The sequence below is a fragment of the Myotis daubentonii genome, chromosome 7, assembly GCF_963259705.1.
Source record: "Myotis daubentonii chromosome 7, mMyoDau2.1, whole genome shotgun sequence".
Taxonomy (NCBI): Eukaryota; Metazoa; Chordata; class Mammalia; order Chiroptera; family Vespertilionidae; genus Myotis; species Myotis daubentonii.
The window spans coordinates 54814847-54840009 of NC_081846.1; the positions used below are offsets into that span (position 1 = coordinate 54814847).

Below are 25163 nucleotides of genomic sequence, written 5' to 3' on the forward strand. Positions count from 1 at the left end.
AGCTGTTGCTTCAGGAGCTCAGAGCCCTGCAGCCGCAGGCGGGGAACCTTGGCTTCCTCCATCGCTGGGGCAAGGAAGCCTCCTGTTCTCAGCTGCCTGGCTGCCGGCTGCCGTATTGGTTGGCAGTTAATTTGCATATCTCACTGATTAGCCAATGGGAAGGGTAGCGGAGGTATGGCTAATTACCATGTTTCTCTATTATTAGATAGGAGGACTAGAGGCCTGGTGCATGAAATTCTTGCGGAGGGGGGGTGTGAGGTGTCCCTCAGCCCAGCATGTATCCTCTCCAATCCGGGACCCCTGAGAGGATGTCCGACTGCCAGTTTAGGCCTGATCCCGCAGGGATTCCTCTTGCAATCCGGGACCGCTGGCTAACCGCTCACCTGCCTACCTGCCTGATCCCCCCTAACCGCTCTCCCCAGCCAGCCTGATCCCCCTAACTGCTCTCCTCTGCCAGCCTGATCGCCCCTAACTGCCTCTGCTTCACCACTGTGGCTTTGTCCAGAAGGATGTCTGTATGGTCCTCTGGAAGATATCTGGTCTAATTAGCATATTACCCTTTTATTAGTATAGAAGATAATTTGTAAATTGTATTGTGTTCACCATATAATTTTTTTCTTGTTAATGCACTTCCTTCTCACTTAAGAAAAATCAACAGAGAAAGGACTTTGTTCTGTTTATTTCAAGATTACCAGGATCTAGATTCTAGAACAGTATCTAATCATAACAGACACTGAAAGAATGAAACTATGTCGCACACTAGAACTTCAACAGCATAGATCAGCTTTCAAATGCCAAGAAGGTGAAATGCCCATTTCCTGAATGACTGTGTCAAACTTTCTGAGTTTCAGTTTATATAACCTATTAATTGAGGGCTTGTATTAGATAATCTCTAAATCTCTTTCAAATTCAAGCATTCCATTTATAATTTAAAAAATAAACAAATCAAACTTTTAATTCTGACAACTAAAAGTTCTTAATTGACACTGGGAAGGAAATGACAAATTCATCCAGTTTGCAATCACATTAGCAAACTGGGATCAGACCCTATGAGTGATCATGAAATTAAACACCGTAGTTCATTGTTTTCCAAACTGGACTCCTAGTTCTGAGTATATATTCTTGGAAGTTCATAAATTTTCAAGTTTACAATCTTAAGATAGTTTTTCTTAAAGTCTTACTCTAAAGTTGTTCTTCAGAGCCTCCCTCTTGCAACTCAGCCGCCAACATGCCATCCAGACTGAGGAAGACCCGCAAACTTCGGGGCCACGTGAGCCACGGCCACGGCCGCATCGGCAAGCACAGGAAGCACCCGGGGGGCCGCGGGAATGCTGGCGGCCTGCATCATCACAGGATCAACTTTGACAAATATCATCCAGGTTACTTAGGGAAAGTTGGTATGAGGCATTACCACTTGAAGAGGAACCAGAGCTTCTGCCCAACTGTCAACCTTGATAAACTGTGGACCCTGGTCAGTGAGCAGACACGGGTGAATGCTGCCAAAAGCAAGACTGGAGTTGCTCCCATCACTGATGTGGTGCGATCGGGCTACTACAAAGCTCTGGGGAAGGGAAAGCTCCCAAAGCAGCCTGTCATTGTGAAGGCCAAGTTCTTCAGCAGAAGAGCCGAGGAGAAGATTAAGGGTGTTGGTGGGGCCTGTATCCTGGTAGCCTGAAGCTACATGGAGGGGAGTTCATTAAAACGTCCAAGTAAAATAAATAAATAAATAAATAAAGTTGTTCTTCAGTTGCAGACTACCATTGAATAAGAGTTTTTTAAATGATTAATACCATTATCCAATGTGAAAGAAAAAAAAAAATGGTGACTACAAAATGATTCTGAACCAGTATATTTAGGTGAGATCCCTGAGCCATGAAGATTTGAAGACATAGTTAGAAAAACTACTCTACCCATTTAGAGGTTTGCAACTACACATGGCACAAAGTTCTTTTTATGTTGGCGAAGAAACCACATGTCAAAATCATCTGAGACTTTTAAAGAAATTTCCAAACTCCTCTATATACCTCCAAGGGTCCAAGGGAGCAAGAAGAGTAGTTTGGGGGGAAGGGAGGGATCTGGAAAATTCCTGCACAAGGAACCCCAATTTCTTTGATGTCTTCCTATCTTTGGCACTGATAATGTTCTAGAAAATATATCCTCAGGAAATCTCAATGCAGCTGCCACTACATGTGCTATAAAGCTGCCTGTAGCTAAGTGCTGAGAACTGGATTTTCCTGCCACTTCAAAAGCAGAGGAGCAGGATATCCCTGCCATGGGGATTCCACTGTGGCCCTCAGGAAAGGCTTGGGGTTAAGTATACAGGTTGGTAGGATACGAGTAAAGGCAAAGCTTTTGGTAATGAGAAAGCACCTGAACTGAGCTACTAGAAGCATAACTGTAACATTAATTAATTTATATATTTGTATGTATGTTTTTTTAAGCCAAGGACGGTGGCTAAGTGTATGTGGTAGGGAAAATAAATAAATCTTAAATGTAATTAGTTGAATATTTATAAAAGTTGGATGTAAGATATCAGATTGATAAACTACTTATATCTGAATGTATTTTCCAGTTTGTGTCTAAGTAGTGCCCCTTTTCACAGCCGGAAGCTATTCTATGTAAAATTAAAAATAACGAATGAACCTGTGGGTGCAGCCCGACTCCAAGGCTTGTCACACTGGGGTGTGTGTTGGGAACAGTGATCATGTGATCTGTTCAACTGTTTTCTCATGGAATTAATCCTTTGTGTGTGCAATATTGAGAAAGTTTAATATGAGCTCTGATTTTGGTCTGTTAAATCTGAGAGAAATACATAAGAAGGAAAATGTTAAATGTAACCAATCTTAGAACCCTTTAACTTTTAAAATTGCAAATGTTTTATATTTCTCTATTTTCTAAAAAATGATATCCTCTTTAAATGTAAAAAAAAAAAAGTGATGATAATGTACTTCAAGCTATCAGCTACATCTATCTACCACAGCAGCCCTGGCTGGTGTGGCTCAGTTGGTTGGAGTGTAGTGCTATATACCAAAAGGTTGCCAGTACTACTCCCTGTCAGGACACATACCTAGGTTGTGGGTTCGATCCCCAGTCGGGGTGTGTACTGGAGGCAACTGAGCGATGTTTCCCTCCTACATCAATGCCCCACCCCCCTCACCCCAGTCCCTTCTTCCTTCTCTCTAAATTTAAAAAATTAAAGAATAAAAAATTAAATTAAAATCTAGCTCTAAGTATCTGAAAACCTCAAATTGCATTTCCCTTTTGACTCACCTTTAATTTACCCTAGGTAAACATGGTACTTTTTAAAAAGTAGTACACAATTACAATCTAATTTATTCCTTTCCAATGTGGAAAACTATTCAGTTTTTAGTTATAAAAGGTCATTTTATTGGACAAGACAAATTAACCAGAAAAATCACAGAACTAGGGGCTTTTATAATTTATCATAAAACCAAACTGAAATGTTGATTTCCTACTTTCTCTCCCACTTTAGCACATACCAATAAGGTAAAATATCTTCCAATATATCCAATAAAATATTTCTTTCTTTTATGCTGCAATTCATCAGGAATAAAAAAATATTTGGAACACTTCCATGAAATAGGTCAACAATTAAAATTCAAGTATACCAGGTCATAGTTTAAATGGTATGAAAAAAGACATTTTCTTCCCCTCTATAACATAAAAATTTAAACTTACCTTCTGTTCTAGTTCATTTTTCCGATAATTAATAGTAATAGAGTAATAATGTCTGTTTAGTCCATGAATTAATGCCTATATAGACAAATGATTTGAAAAAGGACAAATTAATATTTTTCACTTTATTAAAATAAATACAACTGTCTGAAACTGTTAACATATCCTGTAGACAATACCTTCATTATATTCTAAAAAAGTCATTTTATCCTAATAAAGATTAAATTAGTTCTTCTCTGAGCTACAAGTTTAGAATGAGGTTTATAGGTGTGGGTCACACATTCTTCAAAGCATGATCTAGAACAGCACAAATTCAACAGTTTCAGTAGCCTTGCTCAATCAGAGACGGGGTTTGACCTCATCATAATCCAAATTAGACATTAATTATTCATAACTTATTAAGCCTAATTTTATGATAGCTTTGGGGAATCTTTGTTATTTCAAAATTAAAGCCTAAAAAGGCTTTTATTTCTTCACACACAACATTAATGTGGGATCTCCCTTCTTAATTCAGTTCTAACAGATTCAAATAATTGTGCCTCCACATGTCTCCCAATGAACAAAGTAGTTTGTCTTACTGGGTCTATTTAGCTCATGCTCAATCTCACTAACCAGATATCCCTCCCACCCCCTAACTGCACTTGATCTCCAAGACAAACAGGCAAATCATAATAAAAATTTAATTAATGGTATGGCTTTATTAAGAAACGATAACCCTGCATGTGCTGGAATCCATTCACAACTGCTCAAATATCTAACTCCAGCCAAAAAAGTTCAGCGGGTCAGAATGGCATTCTGAGGGACCCTTATCAGCCCGCTATATACCTCAGACATATTTTCAACAAGTATAAAAATAAAGAGGGTTTTGGGGTTAATTCTCAGGAAACGAAAGATAAAGCAAACCAAAACAACCGCCATGCTCTCTAATTATTAGATTTTAGAGTGTAGGTGTTACAGTATTGAGGTAGAAGGGGTGGAAAGGAACTATTTAATAAGCACCTAGTATCCGCTTTATACATAGGTCTTCTAATCGTCACAACAATCTAGTAAGTAGGATGGTTCCATTTGTATTTTGCCAGATAGGAAAATAAGACAATAACCTTAATTTGTCCCAGTTTATAGCTAGTAAAAGGTAAAGCTGGGATTTGAATCCAAGTGTTTCTGATTCCAAAATCCATGTTTTTTCTGCCATACAATGCTATAATGTGTCTTAGGAAATTCTTGGATTAAGCCTTTGAATTTTAAGTTATCAGGATAAAAACAAAGCATAGCTTAGTTTGCTAGCAAAAACCACTCCATAAATACTAAAATATTTTAATACAAACTGTAATAAGCCACTTATATTCTAAACATTTGCTATAATAAAATAGTTGATATACAAAATCAAAGTACTTAAGAGCACTTATTAAATCCTTATCCATTTTAATAATCATCAGGAGCAGTGAATTAAATTTCAGTGTATAGAAATGCTGTAGTGTAGAGATAAAAAAAAAAGTAGAATGAGGGCCTTTCTTAAATACTCATCTTTATGCAAATTAGGAAAAGTATCGGTTGGGTAGAAGAATTAGAAAAAGGTGCCCAGTCCTCCAACCAGACACGGACTGGCTGGAGAGTGGAGCTTAGATTTCAGAGCCAACTGCCCCCCTCATCTAAGTACCTTTGCGCAATATCCTAACTACATAATTCTACATATTGGCAATACAGTTAGTAACAGCTATCTATGGTCAATAGTTCTAGAAGTCAGCCAATGTGCCCACAGACAGGTCCATATTCTGGAGATTAACGGTACTGCTGAAATATATAGTTTGGTATTTGAAGGCACTACCTACTTGATTTTCAATTACATTATTTAGATAAAAGTATTAAAACTAACAGAGGCAGTGTGAAAGATTAGCAGGTATAACAACAAATCAAACATAAGTTTAAATCAAATGATATCCTCAAGCAGTCTTCCAATTTTTCCTCATCTGCTGTGTACCCCCCAGTGAATTTAGCACAAATCATAAGTAAATTAGCCATGTGCAGTCCTCCTTCCGCATGAGCCCAAAAAGCACAGCTTATTGTTCAGCTCAGAAGATAATAAATTCTCTCAAATTAACCAATCTAGTTGAATTGAATTACAAGTTGTGGTTGCATATGCCAAATGTATGATTAGTTTTATCAAGAAAGAGACTAACCTTTTGAAAGGGTCAAACTGTAAATTAAACACAATATACCAGCAAATGCCATACTATGTTAGGCAGAGAAAGGAGAAAGTTATGTAGCCAGAAAGTTTCTTAAAACATCAACACTTACTTTTTAAATTACAATTAACAAAGATATGGCAGATTAGGAAAATTTAAGCAATTCTTCATTAAAACAGGATTATGTTCCAGAAGCTCATTCATTACTTGGCTATTTGAAATCTGCAACAGTTTCTCACAGAAGAGCGCTCTAAAGCACAGTTCTATTCTGTAATATATACTGTGGGATAAATAAGCGTCTGGTGTCTGACCTATTTTTACAGCACCACTTGTAGGACAATATATTTTGATTTATTTACAGAGCTTAGCTTACTTGGTTCTTGGATATCCTGACCCTTTATTTCTTTGCTCAAAGCCTGCCACCCTTTCAAGAAGCAAGTTCTGCCTAGGCTGGAACTCAGTACCAATCTAAGGTGTTATCTATTCTAGAGGAAGAATGGTTTAAAGGAGGAACTAGACAAAGGGGAGTTTGGAGACCCTTCCTGCTGATCAACTGTCAGGTTATTTCTGTGCTTCTCTGGTTAACATTTAGAGCAGAGCTTATACTGTTGTTGGTATGACAAATTTAAAACAAGTACACAAATAAACATCATAGTGAAATAAACTTCAAAATCAATCACCATCTAAATTATTTATATTTCCGTATTCACAAAATAATGCAGTCTCATACATTAACAAAAAAGTCTATAGTGTAGGCATTATACTTTCCCCTCTCTACCAGGATTATTAATGGCTTCCTTTATTTAAAACATTAAAGTTCATATAAACTTTGTCTATTAGCTTTATCTTATGGTAGATAATTCAACATTGTTAAGTGCTTTAAAAATAACATTTTCTAAAAGCAGTATGTTTCATTGTAGACAAAGAAATATTTGGAGAAGGAAAAATAAGGAAAAAAAAAAATCCTTCCATCCAAAGACAAGTAATACTAAAATTTTGGTATAAATACATAGGCCCAGTTTATAATATATATTTGCAACTTGTTTATCTTTATAATCTTTTTCTTACTTAACAAACTTTCCCAAATTATTAAACACTACTGTCCAATAGAATCAGATTTTTTTCAGCGTTACTATAAGAATAGTAAAAACAATAGTAAAAAAAATCAGCATTAGAAAAGCATAGTGACCACCAGCACGAGTGATGGCTGCTGTCAGTTTTCTATCCCCACTACTTGACAGCTGGTTTAGAAGCAAGATCCATCTCAACACGAACTAGTTTTCATTCAAAATAAAAAGCATGTCCTTTCTGAAGAGCTTCTGATCCCTGAGTTAAAAATTCTGTTAACATATCACCACATTTTTCTGGGTTGCTTTCTTTGTAGCTTGTCTTAGAAAACTAATTGTTTTAAGGTGTAGCTTTGTTCTGCCACTTTTTAGCTTGATTCCATTTGAGTGTTTTAGTACTGAAACTGTCTTAATACTGTAAAACACCCAGATATATGTCATTCTGATGGGCGCTATATAAACTGTGAAATAAATATACTTACAGATTTTAATTGGAAGGCAAAACAAACTAAAATAAGAAAAACCGATGATGCTTTATAAAGTCCATCTCAAGTTACAGACTATAAATTAGGACCAAAAAATACAAAGTGGACAGGGTAGAATAGAAAGAAGCAGATTTTTTATGTTGATTATACTCAATTTTTCAGGTTAAAATGCAGTGTTTAAATTTAAAAGATGAAATCTGCAACAGGTGGCTATTGACTTGCAATTAGTGAAAACTTCTGGCAGAAACATACTATGAAGTAATCACAATGATCTTGGATTGTGAGATGCTACTTAACCTTTTGCAAAAAATAATGAAGTAGTATGATGCTATGGGGGTTTATAAGAAAGGTCATTATCACAGGCTAAACAGGTCCAATAATATATTCTCTTGGAACATGCAAGCATGGGCTTGTCTGTACCCAATCAAAACAGTGGTAGCTTATTTCATACTCATTATACTTTGCAGTTTTCCCTGACTTATGAAAAAATTTTCCCCCCAAAGTGACACACCTCAAATCTTTTGAAACAAAACATTTCACTCTGATGGAAGATTTCAAATTACTTTTGACTGCTGCAGAAGTAAACTTCTAAAAGTACAGCTATCAAAGTATCAAAGTATCACAAAGGCTTAACCATGAATAACTACTGAAAGTACAGTTATCAAAGTATAACAAAGGCTTAACCGTGGATAACTACTAAAGCCACAACTCCCCAAAGACAATGGTATCGCAGCGTAAGGTTTCAGAGGTGGAACAGCAATAGCTACTATGAAGACTCTGTCCTACGTGTTCTATTTAACCAAACATGGTATTTCTGTCCTTTTAATTAATCTTCAGAGAAGCAATTAACTGTATAGACACAGGTTGTGGTGCATTTAAAAACACATTTAAAATAATTTTTGCAGATTATAAAGACTTGTATAAAAACAATGAGGCATGTGAATGATACAAAGAAAACATTAATCACTCAGGAGGATATTAAGTGTTGAAAACTGTAACGGCTGACATCACTTCAAACAAGATATAAATGCTAATCAAAGGTAATATATAAATGTTTTGTAGGACGTGATTTAAATGTGAGGATTAAACAGAAAAAGAAAAAAATTTAAATACTGTTTGGGAATTATTTCTGGGCACCTCTTAAAATTTACACCAATTATGAATGACCCCTAATGCACTCCACCTGGAACTCCTATTGATCCTTACCAATGTTAACCATGCAAAGCCATAAGGTTATTTCAAGATAAAGATTATACTATGTTCCCCAAAGGGTGTCCTCAAACTATTAGGAAAGTTTAAAGACTATACTAAAAACTGACTCACATAAGCAAATCTAACTTGTCAACAATATTTCCATAATCTTTTAAAGCACAAAAACAGTTAATCATATACAAGTTAAAATGCTAAGTGTTAGATCTCAGAATGGCCATTTTTAACAGCTTTTAAAATGTAAAACATAGTTTTTAACACATTATCAAGAAGGGGCATTACCTGGATAGATGGCTTGTTTAAATGACCCAGATTTGAGGTTGTTTGTCTTGGTTCATGTCCTAGGACCATCATATTAGCATTGATCAATCTGAAGGCATCAATAACAACCTGTAAAAACAAGGTGTCAGGTCAATTCTCTTTTAAAAAGCAAGTGATGATGCCAAGCAACAGTGGACAAGGCATGATCAACTTGCATCTGTTTCTGGCCTATTTCCAGGAAATCATTTAATTATAATATTAATAAAAAAGAGCCTCCTGCTGACTGTGCCATCAGCACACCACCCTCAATCTTGTAATGTAAGGTGACACCAATTATTGCAATTTTCATAAGGCAGTAAAGAAAAATATTAACTTTGCATCTTTATTATTGAAGTGCTTCATTACTAAACTTACACTGAACAGCCTTCCGTGGTGTGCATATGTTTGTCACCTAACGTTTACCTAATCAAAATGAATGACAAAGAGAAACTAAAACTGAAAGTGAGCACAAGCTAAGGGACCACATCTAAAGCCCAGCCCTGTCACATCAATTATACCACCACAGTACTTGAAATGACAACAAAATTACAACCAGCAAGGCACTTGCTCCATGGATTCTCTTCTAGTCAGATACCTTTTACTTCTTGTGACTATAAAAGACTCTGTATCTTGTGTGATGGCCTTAAGTGTCATCTGTGAAGCCACTGTCAAGAACAGGCAGCACAACACAAGAAAACCAAGGTCATCTACGCTTTAAGCCAGGAACATGGTATAGAATGACATGGTACGCAGTTCACAGTAAAGAAATAACAATAGGAATCCTCTTTGTGCTAAGTGTATTCAATATTTCTGTATAGAAAGACTTCAAACTCTTACATGATACAATGTCATCTGTTAGCTCTTATATATTAAGAGATTTAACAAGAATCACATAGTCTCATAGCTTTTCTCTGTTCATTACCATAGATTTGAAAGAACTCATTAAAGCTTTTAAATGTTGTAAAGTTTTAAGTAAAGCACTGGGGCTGTGCCTCTTTCAGGGAATTGAAATCAATTACCGAGAGAATAAACTCAATACATTTATTTATCACATAAAAACAATCTTAAAGCAGGATAATATAGTATTTCTAAACTTGTCTTACATAGTGTTAAACAACTAGGATTTATCAACATTTTAAAAGCTATTGCTATTTAGTGGGTTCTCATTTGTACATGTTGTCTGCTAAAGAACAAGATTTAAAAGAAAGAGAGAAAACAAAAATCTCCCTTTCTAAAAGGCTGCACAAAAGGTCAACAGTATCAGAGTACAAACTTAAACCACAGCACTAGGAAAAGTGAGTCAATCTCAGGCCTCTATCCACTCTAAGGCAAAAAAAACCCCCCAAAAATAACAAACCCACAAAATCAACTTTGAATTTTGCTTTTATTTCTAACAGTTTGAAATTCCTCAAAGGTTCCTCTTGCCTCAAAATAAAACCAAGTATCCCCAAAATGTATGATTGAATAGTTTGTGAAACTATTTTCTTTTTATACAAAAACTACAATCCAGATTTAACTTTCACATTTATATATAAATATATGTCCATCCGTATACTTAAAAATTTTTCTAATCATGTTTTTCCATCAGCAATAATAAAAATAGGTACTAATATCAGACATTATAATACTTTAAGACAGTTGTCTAACATTTTCTATTAAAAAGCACATAAAATGAGATAAAATTAAAATGTAGTCCTAAGAAAAGTGACCATTTTGATAGATGTGCAACTTAAATACAGAATTAAGAATTGCCACTCTTACTATTAGTGGTAAATACATATATTTCTCTGGAATATTATAAGCAGGTGTGAAACTTCATAAAAAAGGAAATTAAAATACCAACTAAGTAGATATCATGATCAGTTAAAAACAAATGTGAATAAAAATTTTAAGTTATATTACAAATTAAGAGAAAAATTCAACTATTTAATATACTGTTCAGCTAATAAATGATGGCCTATGTGAAACAACATGCTTAGGTGGACAATTCCTGAGTAGCAATATGATAGCCAATAGAAAATAAATACTTTACACTAAGATTAAAGGAATTTGCTGCCATCACTATAGCAACTGTCTAAGGAAACTAACATGTTCAACAACCTGCAGACCAAAATTAGACTTAGTATGCAATAAAAACATAAATATGGCAATAAAGTCTACATTTTAATTTCTGTACAATTTTATAATTGCTTTTTGCTCTGTGAGAATAAGTGGGTTTCTCCTTTAGAGCAACCTATCAAAATAGACTCATTAATGTCCAGTGCACTAATGAGCAATGGGTAAAGAAGGTGTTAATTATGCCACTGTACGATTCAAGAAAAAGCCCCAGTGAGCACTTGGAGGTGTGTACAAGCTGAAGGCGTTTCTCCATGTTTATGTATTTACAGCATGATGCAATATAATGACAGCAAAGTGGTCACTCCATGGGTAAGAATGAAAAGCTTGGATACAATATACTGAACGAAGAATCCCCAATGATTAATTAAGGTATTAGAGGGGGGAACAAGGCAAATAATCCACTTTTTGGAGCTATATGAATTTTCTAATGAGTTTGTTCTAAAGTATATATACATCAAACCAGTTCAGTTTATGCCTTATAAATCCAAATGGGAATTTAGCAAAAAACAAAAAACAAACATGAAAACTACCTACTTAATAAGTAATAAAACCTTGTAAGCTAAAGCATGAAGAATATTTTCAGGAATATGATGCTATATTTTTTTAATTCCCTTCCATGCTGTAGTCCTACACACCATACCGAATCTCTATTCACCAGCCTGATCATTTAATTTTTTCTGGTACAAGTGCCTTGAGACTTTTCAGAGGTCACTGCAACAGTAGACAGCTTATAACAAAACCATTAGCAGTTTGGCTAGCTTAGGGAAACCTCTTACTTTCCTTTTTTGTTTATTATCACTGCATGAATCTGCAGCATATGATAGTTTATAATTTCTCAGGCTTGTTAAATTCATGTTAAAGGTCTGTTTTCTTGTTGAATAAATTTTGTTCATATAATGCTGCCTATTTCATACACTCAGTCTTTAATAGCACCTTTGGTCTATGCGCAACTCACAGATCAAAACAGAGGACTAAAATAGGGGTTGATGATGCTATTTACATGTGTGATTCCTGCTGTCTTCTTGTTAGTAGCTTTAATATAATAGAAGACCTTGTCTGTTTTGTAATTAACACATCTTTACTGGAGAGATATTTGGAAGTGATTGCTGTGAATATACTGGTTAGTAAAATAAACACAATCACACACCACTTTCTGTTATCAGACGAATTTGTGAATTGTACACATTATATTCCAGATCAACAAACTGTGATATAACAGCCAAGTAGAAGACACATATTTATATAACCCTTTATTTTTCTGAAAATATGTATTCATTCTGACCTTGCAAATATAATTAGCTTGTGGGATGTGCAGATTTCAGTATCATGGTTGCTTTACTAATTGCAACTCTTGGAAATAGACACTAAATATTTGGAAGCTGCCAATACAAAATAAAAACTACATCTTTTTTGTACATCTGTCTTAGCTTATAAAAGCAAAATAGTTTTAAAAACAATACTGTGTTCCATATTTATTCCAAGCACACCCAAGGGTCAAGAACCTATCATTTCAATTTAATAACGAATATGGTTTAGGACTCAAAACTAATTATTTTTTAATCCCACTTAATTCATATTTTTGGCTTTTTTCATGAGTATAGTACAGTTTATCCAATGTGCTATTTATTTTTAAATTTGTGTTTTCATATCAACTGCTAGGTCACTGAAAGACTAAATTAAATTTCTAAAACACCAGTCTATATTTCCCAATTTTTACATTCAAAGGAACTTATATTTTTAAGTAACTCTTAAAATTAGTTAATACAAAGGAAAAGGTGTTTGAAAGAAAAATGCATAGCATTTCTGGCAGTAGTTATATAATTCATAATACCCCCTTCTCTTTTTTAACAGTAGCTGCTGCCTTTGGCATTTACTATTGTACTTACATTGAAGTCAATGACTATGGGAAGTGTTTATACAGAAAATGAACTAGAATAATTGTTTTGAAGCTTAAAAAAAAGTTTTAAACCTCAAAATCAATGTCAAACATCAGAAAAAGGAAAAAGTGTTACAACTCAGTAACCAGTTAAGTTACATATTTAAATTTATATAAGCCTACCACCATATAAAGTCTCTGAATGACTATAAAAAACTAGGTGTGGAAAGAAAAGCAACACCCATATCAAATATCCTTTATCACTTAGAAATGACCTGTTATCAACTGCTTAGGCTATTTCCAGATTCTTTAAAAATTAAGGGTGCATGTGACCGGGGAAGTACTGCTGGGGTTTGTGACCATTTCGTTACTTCTGCTGCCATGCACTGCCAGACATCTACAAGAGAAAAACATCTATGTCTCTTGTAAGCCCACAGCATAAAAAATTCAAAGAAATCTTACTTTTTATGTCATTTCCAATGAAAGGCACTAAGAACTAAAACTGACTCATGCCAAATGCATATCACTGAATTGCTGTGATTTCTTAGTCTCAAGTTTGCAACATGCAAATTATTTATAAAATGTCAATTTTAACTTTGAAAAAGAAATTCCTATGTGTGTGTACATTTTCTTTCTTCATCCTTGGAGAATTGCTTACTGTAGCTGGAGATCTGTAGTACAACTTCAATATATTTGGAGGAAAGCGGGATGGGGTATAACAAGCATAATGTACTTTTTCTGACAAGTGAAGACATGCATCAAAATTTAAACAGAAAAAACACAAGTTTTGAACATATATGCCTTAATGGAAAAAAAAACCCTGATCTTTAGAAGCTAGCATGGCAAAAGGTAATTAGCCATTTTTAGAGTCATGAAACTTTGTTAACAAACATATAATTAAGTCTTAAAGTTTGGCATGATTTTTTAGTGTACACATGTAGTCAGTCTGGTATAGGTGTTTAAATGCTTGAGATACTTTGGTGTCAGAATCCTGCCCAAGTTAAAATTCTGGCTCTATCACTTACTAAGTCAGTGATCTAATGTAAGCTATTTAAGCTCTCACTGTCTCCGTTTGTGCATGAATGACACCTCACAGAGTTGGTGGTAAGTTTAAATAAAATAATACATATGTATCTGTCCCATAGTTACTAGTGTTACTAACTGTGGAAGTCATGGAATTGCCCATCTCAGATTTCCTTTCAAGAGAGCCTGCTGTGGAGAACATAGCTGACTCACAGCCCAGATGCTGCACCTTCAGGTCCTCTGAGGGTTCACCCCGGGTCATGCTTCCCTTGGGCTGCTCCCAGCCAATGACTAAGCAACAGAGGTACTAGACCCTAGCCATTCCTGCCAAAACAGGGATTCCTCTAAAGGGAAATGTTGCCTCAAGGACTCCCTTTAGTCTGGCTAAAACTTAGAAATATGCTGCAATCTGATGCTCTTCTACCCAGTCCTACTTTTCCTTTGTCTTCCTCAGGATTAAACCTGTACTGCTGTCTGAAGGTGTTTGCCCTAGTGATCTCTTGCACATCTAATCCCATTTTGACATCTGCTTCTTGGAGCACCCAAACTGACACAGTAAACAAAGCAGAGGACAGTGTTAAAGTTAGAAAAAAGCTATTCTCCAAACCAAATCAGAACTATGAATTTGGCATCCACAAACACTTGGAATATGAAAACATCAAAAGGAAATCAGGGAGAGACACTTAGGGCATATATTTCCTTAGGAAAATTCCTAATTAAAATAAAAATGGCATAGTTATACTGAAATTATCTCTTTTTAAAAATGACAATATGCCTAGAATCTCAATGTTCTTGCAAGATAGATATTTCTAGACTTTACGTGACAAATGCACAGTGAACTTAAAAACTGAACTCCGGAAGAGGCTATTAATGAATTACAAGACACCCGATCATCTCTGGTCACTGGTCTGATCCCAACATGGAATCCCAATTCTACCTGGCGGCTACTCTGTCAGCCTACATAAAATGAACAAAGTCCACATTCCTCTCTAGTAAACACACTAAAGCAAGACAACTGGCATGCTTATCAACAGCTGCACAAAAAGTAAAGGAATAAGAGGCTCGACTAAAGGCTGGGCTTGACTACGTTAGCAAGGAGGTATGGAGGGTGAATGAGGGGAATAAAGGACTTACATACATTTGTTGTGCTTTAACATCACCTTCAAAGACAAATGCAAATATAGGCTTTAAACTGCCATCTCTCAAAAGGCAAGGTCATTTTCACAGAAAAAATATGTAAAGGTCAATTACTTTTCTATGTATCACTTTTCATATTTTTATTGGGCTTATTGATTGTACAGAAATTATCTTGTCTAATGTTCTCAACAACTAAGAGGTAGGTATTAATATTCTCAATTTATGGATGAGGAAAGCAAAAATCAGGGGACTTGATGATACCACTACGATTTGTTTCAGACACAGCATGCCAAAGCCAGTACTCTTCATCACCAAGCTATTTGATATAACAGTTATCCTAACACAAAAGCAAAAAACAACAACAAAAAAACTACTATTAGATTCAGTTACTTGACAGCAAGGTTTGAGTCTTAATCACCACTGAATATCCATTTCTCAGTGACTCTCTGGCACACATAATATGGTACAGAATAAATTCCTATTGAAATGTGAAACGCTCCAAGAAAGTATTTTTGGATATTATTTTATACATAGTTTTACTATTCAGGTTTATTTTTTATAGATAACATTCATTATCTATAAAAAATCTGATCACAAGCTTGACAAAAAATACACTTTACCATTTCCTCAGTTTTGAATCCATAGAAACTGTTTTATGGAATGCTGAACTGAAAAACTCAAACATCACTCAAGCACTGACCTGTGTTTAATTTGAAATAAAAACTGCAGAGAATAAAGGTATTTTAAATGTAAAAAAGTGACAGTAGGCATCTATTAATTAGCTTACTAGCAGCTAAAAATAATCACTGAAGAATCAGCTATGACTAGGAAGAAAATTTACCACTACAATCAATTCTACCCTCTTCAGGAAATTACAATAACAACATTAAAACTGCCAAAACTAAGTCCCATGTCCAGAAATATTCTCATCCTATATAATAAAAGGCTAATATGCAAATTGTCCCCTCGATCAGGAGTTTGACCAGGGGGTGGGGCCGGCTGGCCAACTGCACATGGCCCCTCCCCCCCGGCCTGATCGGGTGAGCCAGCTGGACCCCACTCATGCATGAATTCGTGCACCAAGCCTCTCATACTTAATAAGAGCTAATGTCAAATCGTTTGAATATCTTAAACAAATAATATATATATATAGGTTATGAAAAGGCCTTTTAAACCAAGTCATGTTTCCATTTGCTGGTACAACACAGGCTGGTATAGGGAATAGATGTTACTCTTGTCTCCAGTGTAAAACTGGTATACAGTAGTAGTCAATAAGTGTCTGTTGAATGAATGACCAGGGATTAGACTGGAGAATGAAAAGCATTACAGAAGCAAAAGAGTGAGTAGATAATATTCTTATAGATAACGGAACACTAAAAACTGTTAGATTTATATACGATTTATGCTTGTTAGAATTTTAAACAAAAAATTGCTTTAACATTCCAACAGACAATTTCTGATTATATTAGCTAAATGTTATAAACCATTACATTTGTCTGTCAGGTGTAGTATAGGTACATTAGTACCTATAGTATTTTCTTAGCTATCGTCACAGACTAAATTTAATACTATTAAAAAACTTTAATTTGATAACGAAAGTGCAAAACAGAAAGCAAACAAAAGATACAATAGTAAATAAACTTGTCCCAAGAGTTGGGTGGGTATGCTCAGAGCTATATTAAAAGTGGAAATAGAATTTTTATGTGTCCTATTTTCTATTTTTCTCTTTCAATCTGGAAAATGAGATAAAGAAAAGGTGTGTATGTACAATTTGAGATTAGGATTATCCAGCTCTCACTGATCCTTAAGGGATAATAATCAAAAGAGAGTAAAAGAAAGTCTTATGAATAACAACTATTCTAAATATCTTGCACTACCTTTAAAAGACAAATGACATGGTAAACTTGAACTCTAGCTCTGATTACACACAAATTCAACAAGGCTAAGGTTTGTGAACAAGTTGCCTCACTGAGCTTGTCAATTCACACATTTAATAAATGACTCTATGACTCCTCTAACATATAAAAATTACTTACTAAAACTCATAAAACTGCAGTTTTTTATATGCTGAAAGCCAAACTGATAACAGTGACCACTGACACATCCATTCCTTGATTTTATTTTATAAAAATTTATTTAAAAAACTACTTAAAAAAAACAAACAAACTACTTTTGCCAGACAATATATAAATTCCAAGACATGAAAACGTTTTTATCCCAAAAGAGGCTCCAAAACACAAAATGGTTTTAAGTATAATACATTTAATTACTTCAAAGGCCAGAATTTTAATGTAATGTATTCATTTTCCTCTTCATCAGCATGCCCCAGAGAAATATGCTGGAAAATAGTAATTGCTCAATAAAAAGTAGCTGAATCAGAAGAGCATTCCTAAATTCATCAGGCTATAGAAAATACAAGGGAAAGTTCTCATTTCTTTTATGGAATGGAAAGTTTTCATTACCTTCATCTTCCTAAAGTGAGCAAGTTAGTAATTAATTTATAGACTTATTCTTAACAAAGCTTTCAGAGATATTCACATTTTTAAATATGCTTGTAGTTAATTCTTTTAAGTAACAATTACTTTAATCTTCAGAATAATAAAGTACCATTTATTGCACACCTCTGATTATGTATGGCATGTGTACACTAATCATGCATATGTCATTTCATAATATTAACAATATCATGATAGTCACTAAAATCCCTATTTTATAAATGAAAAAATCTGAAGCTCAAGAAAATTAGGTAACTTGCTCAAGGTCATGCTGTAAAGAAGATATAAAAATGGAATTCTAATGTAGGTCTCATCCCAGAGCCTGTGCTCTTCATTACTCTGTGTCCTCCCTGCCTCTATGACATTTTTTTAAAATAATAACAAGCTAAAACAAAACTATTAGTTGAGTAGTTTAAGATCTCCACCATCTTAAAATTTTCCAATACAAAATGTCTTGGTAAATATTTGCCCCCTTGTCCTGAAAAAGGCATAACCTTCTAAATATCTGCAGATAAAAGTTAAGGTCTTATAACATTCATCCCCTAATTCTTTTCTCCTATATTTGTATTTACTTTTCAGAGCCCCATTTTTTTTTGTAAAACATTAATATAGAAAAGAACAACAAAAACTATAAACTATTTACTTTATATTCTAATGCATCTGTGAAAGCAGAATTAACAAAGGTAAGTACTATCTAGAATGGTATTGTTCCTACATTCTTCCCCACAGGTACAAACTCTTCTTTTCTGAGTGATGTCCTGTCCATCCCTCAAAGCTCAGTCCAAATTTCATGTACTTTGTGCATCTTTTACCCATTTCTTCCTTCTTTTAATTTAATCTGTATTTACTATGCTTGCTATACAAATACTTTTTTTATATATTGGTACATGCAGGGTTCCAAATAAGTATTTATTGAATTATATCTGTCCCTAGTAACCAATTTAATACTTAATTTACAGAAACAAAGCAGTATCAGTATAATTTGTATTCTATCAGTACGCAATGTAGGATTATCAGCATATAAATGGCATATTATCTGGCTCACAAATAATACCAAATGTATATGACTAATTTCCTAGAGACAAAGACCATTTTTTCTTTATGTGGTACCCCAGAATCATTAGCATACAGGTATATCAGATTTACTTAAGAAATACCTACAGATGAGCTGATCTACAACTAGATAAATATTACATTTTTAAAAGTCTATTGAGACATGGCTGGTGTGGCTCAGTTGGTTGACCGTTGTCCTGTGTACCAAAAGGTTGCTGGTTCAATTCCTGGTCAGGGCACATGTCTGAGTTTGTGGGCTCTATCCCTGGTAGGGAGCATGCAGGAGGCAGCCAATCTCTCTTCTCTCTTCTTTCTTTCTTTCTCTCTCTCTCTCTCTCTCTGAAAATCAATAGAAACATTTCTTTTTAAAAGTCCATTGAGTATTTCTGATTATATTAAATATTTTCAAGGAAATAGAGATGTATTTAGACTAAAAGGTTATTAGTGTTTTGTGTCCTTTTTAATGTTTTTAAGATAGAGAACAGACACAAACAGGAGTTAGCAGGTAACATATGAACATTTTACTGACAGGAATCTTGATAAGAAAATGAGTTCTCAAAAGTAGTAATAATTATGAATTAATTGTGATTACAAAGAAAGAATCCATGCTTATCACTCAAAAACAGAGATAATATTGGGATTTATAAAAATAAAAATATATAGGAAAGAGGTATTTAGTGAACAGAAACCAAATTTAAATCATTTACATATAGACTGCCATTTTTAACTCTTGATCTACTCATTCATTGCCTTATTAAATATTTTGACAGCTTTGAGAAAGCAAGTGCAAGGGAGAGGAAGGCAGAGTCTTATGTTACTCAGTTTTTACAAGTTTATATTCTTAAGTTTAATGCTTCAACTAGGAACACTGGCCATGGATGTACTAGCATTTAATTTGATTCATAGTTTCGAGAGGTCTTGACACTGAGAATCATATATTATAACCATATTTAGAACCTTATAGATCAGTGGTTCTCAACCTTCCTAATGCCGCGACCCTTTAATACAGTTCCTCATGTTGTGGTGACCCCCAACCATAAAATTATTTTCATTGCTACATCATAACTGTAATTTCGCTACTGTTATGAATTATAATGTAAATATGTGATATGCAGGATGTATTTAGGCAACCCCTGTGAAAGGGTCATTCGACCCCCAAAGGGGTTGCGGCCCACAGGTTGAGAACCACTGTTATAGATGAAGTTACTTTAGTTCTTAACAAAGAACTAAATCTTTATTTCAGGTAATAAAATTGTGAAAATCTATGTTAGGTATAACAAGTGATGTGAATCATCAATGATACATACTTATACTAATACAAAAATTTTTCAAAAATATTTTATGACAAAATTAGACAGTAATACTTGTTATTTCATAATTTTAGATATTTTTAATTCTACATTTTACCACATGACAGCAGTCATGTGATACAAGTATTTTTAAATGCAACACATTCTTCTAATATGAATTATGATTAATTATAAACAAGCAATGCAAATTCCAACACTGTATGATACTTAAAACTGGCTTAGAACCTAAAACTGACATTTAAAAAAACTATATGCAAGATAACCAAAAATAAAATACATATTCATTTATTTACAATCTATTTTGAGAATGCTTTCTTTTATTGTATTTAAGCTTATATTTTCCTTTTCAAAGTGGCGACCGTCACATAAACCAGCATCATAAAAAAATCTGTCACAATAATACAAAATAAAACTCTAATTATATTTAAAATTAAAGCTTCAATTATTATTTGTAAATATTGTGGTAGAGAAACTTAATCTGATAATTCTGTTGTTACATTTCTAAAATTAGAATCATTACTTAAATGAGTTGCCAAAAAGGTATGTTATCAGAAAATTAAACTTAAATAGTATTATACTGTACTTTAATTCAAAAAACAAAAGTCAAGGATTTTTAATTCCTTTTAGATATAGATATATTATTTAAGTAACAACATACTTAGTAAAAAAAAAAAAAAAAAGTAAATAAATTGAAATACTGGTACATAGCAAGCATCTGAAGTTACCTATACTGAATTGCCTAGTATATCAGCTATTATTATTGGTTTTATGGCTAGTTTTTGCTTCTGAAAAGCTAAATCACATCTAATAGGATCATGATTTAGAGAAGACCTCAATTTTATTCATCATAATAATATAATGTCAGCAAGTGTTTAACTTCAAATTCATGATAAAAACTCCACATTTTAACAGCCAGATTTAGTTTGTTTGGGCTGGTGAGCAGATGTTAATGTAGTCTGCAGTACTATCAAACTCCAGGTCTAATAGATAGCAAGCTAATGTTTACTCTTAAGTGCTCTAAAAATAATTTGTAAAAGCTGCATAAAAAGGATCCCATAAATGTATTATGATTTTATTATAACAATTATTCTACACTACAATGGAAGTACATGCTCAAACAAGACACCTCAGCAGTATTTTAAAGCAGTAACCACCTAGCCAATTTCTGTATGTTCTGTAGTTTTTCTAATCCACTCTCCCTGTGGTTGAGCAAAATCGAATTGCCTCTCACATTTGCAGACAGCTCTGTGAAGGTGATAATAGAGCTACTCCCTGCTGTCATGAGGCAGGAAATAGGAAAATGGCATATGGGGCTAGAAAGAAAGAAAAAAAAAAGAAAGAAAGAACAAACGAACAAAAAAGAAAAAAAAGAACTAAACAAGAACAAAAGATTTTGACAAAGAACAACTATAACCCAATATGCTTTGCAAGTTAATCTCTTTTCAGAATCATTTAGCATATTTAATTATTCATCTGGGTCCTCACTCCAAAAATGGGAATGAATGTTACCAAGTCTTTGGGGCAAGTTTTCATTGTCTAAAATATTTGGAACATACAACTCCAGAATATGTCCTGCAGAATATCTGTAAAACAGAGCTCTTTAACTAGATTTTTTAAATGTGCCAATTCCAAATTCTCCATTTTTAAATAAAGAAAGGAAGAGTACTGTTTATTAAAATATTCATGAAGTGTGTATAGCAGGCTTTTAGCATGGTTTAACATTCCTAAACCTATGAAATAAAAAAATTTTAAGATAAACATTCATGATTAGACAATAGCTGATTAAAGTAGAAACAAATCTCTAAATAATACCAAGACACACATATAAACTTGTATAGTCCTTTTTTTCCTTTTTTAAGTAACCAGTTGGGGGTTTTGTGTAATTAAGAATTCTGCTTTAAAAATACAGATTATTTAATGTGGCTGCAAACAGAATGTGGCAGTAGATGCTAATAAAGACAGAATCTACTCTACCTTTCCTTTTACACTCTGAATGGGATCCACAACCACTGCCACAGCTCTCTCCGACAAGGCTTCAAAGCTCTGCTGCGTGTTGATATCCACACCAGAAAGCCAACAACCAAAGCCAGGGTGACTGTGATACCAACCAACAACCATCTCCGGTCTGAAACAAAGAGGGCATTCAGCTGTTCAGAACAGAACAAGGAATACATTTATGATATGAAAAGAAACAGCACACTAACAGGGTATAAATTAAGAAGAGATGATAAACACACAGGTGCGAAAAAGCGCCATTAGAAACACTGATATCATACACCACATTATCCAGAAAACATGGAAATGAGTAAGTGTGATAAAGGAGTGCTATCATTAAGAGATGCACATTAGCAGTGGTAGATAAGGCTTTCAGTTTTTCACCTTGTTACCACACTTTCTCAGAGCCAGTTTTTACCCTTTCAGCATTCAAGTAAATATCTACTCTTTAACTCCTTAGCTCTGGGAGTTGGATTTTTCAGGCACAGTATATTTTTAACAATGGACACCAGGATCCACTGTTGTGAAAGGATTAAATATCAATTAAACCAGCAGTAGAACTAGGAACTCAGTCAAAAACCAATTTGCACTGATCTGCTCAGCTGCTGAGCCTTTTGCTAACATTAATTTTGAAGTTTTCTCCACAGTAGAAGAATTTGAGCAAGAGAATGACAACTATTGAGAGGTTTAATCTGGGGCGGGGGGAGGGGGGGCGGCGGGGGGGGGAATAACTCGAAGAATATTTAGATTCTATTTGCCCTGTCTTTAAAACTCATATGCCTACAAATATAATTAAATATTCAGAATATTATTTGGTTGCAACTCTCAAATACAATGGAACATAAACTCTCTTTCAATTATCAGTGACTAGAGAGTAACTCCATATGCTAACCAGAGGGAAGCCACAGCACAAGCTTACTATGTGATGGTTGAGAATTTTATCATGAAGCAGTTTTCTGATTGGCAAATTTCTTTGATTCTAGATGAATGAGAAACTAGATGGGTGGTGCCTAGCACTGACAGTGATGCTTTTACATTAACTACATGGCTTTCCCCCCGCCCCCAGGAATGATATTCATAAACATCCAAAATTTTGAGATATGTTTCTGAAAATATTTGCCATTATTCCTTTATATGATCATTTAAAATACTTACCTTCCTGTCTGCTTCAGCATATCCAGCATTTTGGCTTGGAACACTGGATCAACTGCCTCCACACTAACACCCTGGTTTAAAAAGGAAGAAAAATAAATAGCTTTTATAATTACAGGGGGGCGGAAAAACCCCACAAATTACAATGTAAATTAACAAAAAGCTACCCAAGAAAACCTAGGTATATTATTTTGAGATATCAAAATAATTTTATAAGTTTTGAAACCCATATTTGATACCTGCTCATTCAATTATAAATCTTACATCAATAAAGCTCCTAAAATCACCAACTACCAAATTTCTTAGTTAAGACTTAATTAAGGTAATTTTCAATTATAGTAGAGACCATCTTTTTCAGGTTCCTTTAAAAGTTTATGGCCATGGCGTTCCCTCCCTCCCTCTCTCTCTCCCTCTCTCTCTCTCTGTCTCTCTCTCTCTCTGATTGTCTGTGTGTGTGAGAAACACCAAATAATTGAATTAACTATTTTTTGGTGAGACCTGTTAGAAAGCATACTTCCTAATGCTGCCATCCTTTGTTAACTTTTAAGCATCGCATTCAAAGTTCTACAATTATTCAGCTATTATAATAATAAAGTTTCAATTATTTTCCCAGCAATGTAAACACTTTGAAGAAAGAAAGTAATTTATTCATTTCACAGAGTTGTTTTGGGGTTGGAAAAAGAGGAAGTTTAGTGCTTCAGTTAGGACAACTTGGTAGATTAGGTAGTTGGAGGGAATTAATACACTTTTGAATATTACCTAAAGTATAAAAGCATTCACATAAAAATTTCCCACTAGAGACAATCTATAACCAAGTCTTTAAAAAGCTGTATTATATTGCTTTTTCAACCAAAAGAAAATTTCACAACCTAAACTATCACAGGCATTCATATCATCTTCTTCAGTGATAGATCACTGCTATTATAGCTTGCAAAAGGCTTTCTTCTAACTTCAGGAATTTAAGTCTGATCTACTTAAACAAACCAGTTAACATAAACACTTCCTTCCAACCAAACAGTATTTTGAATCTAATTGAGAGTGCATACTCAAGAACAGGGGTATCCAATCTGCTACTACCTACAGAATAAAAAAGGGTTTTTTTTTTACATTTTTAAAAGATTGTTAAAAAAACAAAACACAAGAAACACACACACACACACACACACACACACGAATAGGAGGCAGAGACACATGTCTTTACAGAAGTTAGCTAACTCTTAGACCAGAAGAAAAACTTTCAAATTCAGCACAGATTACACATGGGAATCAAAATCTTCTATTTTATATTGCCAAACAAACACTTATACAGAATATTAAAGCTTAAGATCCCTTTATAATGAATAAGCATATAAGAATCACGTTACAGATAAAAACAGTTAATTTTATGTGTTTCATATATTCTGACATGAAAAGATAGATATAAATAATAGTCTAATATTCAAATCTAAATCTTTAGTTAATATGTAGTGTATTTCTCTATGTCCAATGTACAAAATAAATATAATGGAAAATCGGCAGATCCAAATTAGTTTGCCTCATTTCATGTTTTTCTATATTTTGCTTTGTTTACAAATAAACTGCATTCTGTAGCAACTACTCCATTTAAAATACTTATTAAACACACACACGCATATTGCAATATTTAAAAATGAAAATTGTTTTTCTCTAGCATCTATTTTATCAAAACATACTTACAGTAAAGAGCCTCAAACAGAGCAAACAGCTTTGTGAAAACAATTTCTTTAACCTGGATATTTTATAAGGTCCAATAAGAAAAACATCCATCATAGAAAATACACATATTATTTTTTTGTAGGCAAACAGATGAGAAGGATATGTATGTTGTTTTTTTGGAAGGTAGGTAGAACAGTTATTGTCTTTTGGCCAATTTCTTTAAGTCAAAATACACACCTATCTACACAAGTCCAATGCACTAAACAAAATAAAAAACAAAACAAAAAAATTGTTCCAGAGAGAGTAAAAATTCTAAACAGTGGATGACTTTCAAATCTGTATGAATTCTGTTTCTTACATAAACAAATTACCATGATAGGCAAAAAGACC

General features: G+C 34.0%; 2 protein-coding genes across 3 annotated transcripts in view; one reads left to right on the forward strand and one right to left on the reverse strand.

Annotated features, from left to right (window-relative positions):
* The window catches only part of PSMD14 (proteasome 26S subunit, non-ATPase 14), an 87537-nt gene that overhangs the window by 16824 nt on the left and 45550 nt on the right, over positions 1-25163 (reverse strand). For both annotated transcript variants that reach the window (XM_059704283.1, XM_059704282.1), the window contains 4 exons: positions 23103-23173; positions 21927-22077; positions 8923-9030; positions 3700-3774 (listed from right to left, as the gene is read on the reverse strand). In XM_059704283.1, coding sequence (XP_059560266.1) covers positions 3700-3774; positions 8923-9030; positions 21927-22077; positions 23103-23173 — 405 coding nt within the window. The remainder of the gene's footprint in view (positions 1-3699; positions 3775-8922; positions 9031-21926; positions 22078-23102; positions 23174-25163) is intronic.
* Positions 1198-1721, forward strand: LOC132238600 (large ribosomal subunit protein uL15-like). Its single transcript, XM_059704284.1, has one exon. It carries the CDS (start codon positions 1229-1231, stop codon positions 1673-1675), a length of 447 nt encoding a protein of 148 aa, XP_059560267.1. The 5' UTR covers positions 1198-1228; the 3' UTR covers positions 1676-1721.

Coding starts and splice junctions, on each gene's coding strand:
- LOC132238600 (XM_059704284.1), top strand. CDS start 1,229: ATGCCATCCAGACTGAGGAAGACCCGCAAACTTCGGGGCCACGTGAGC.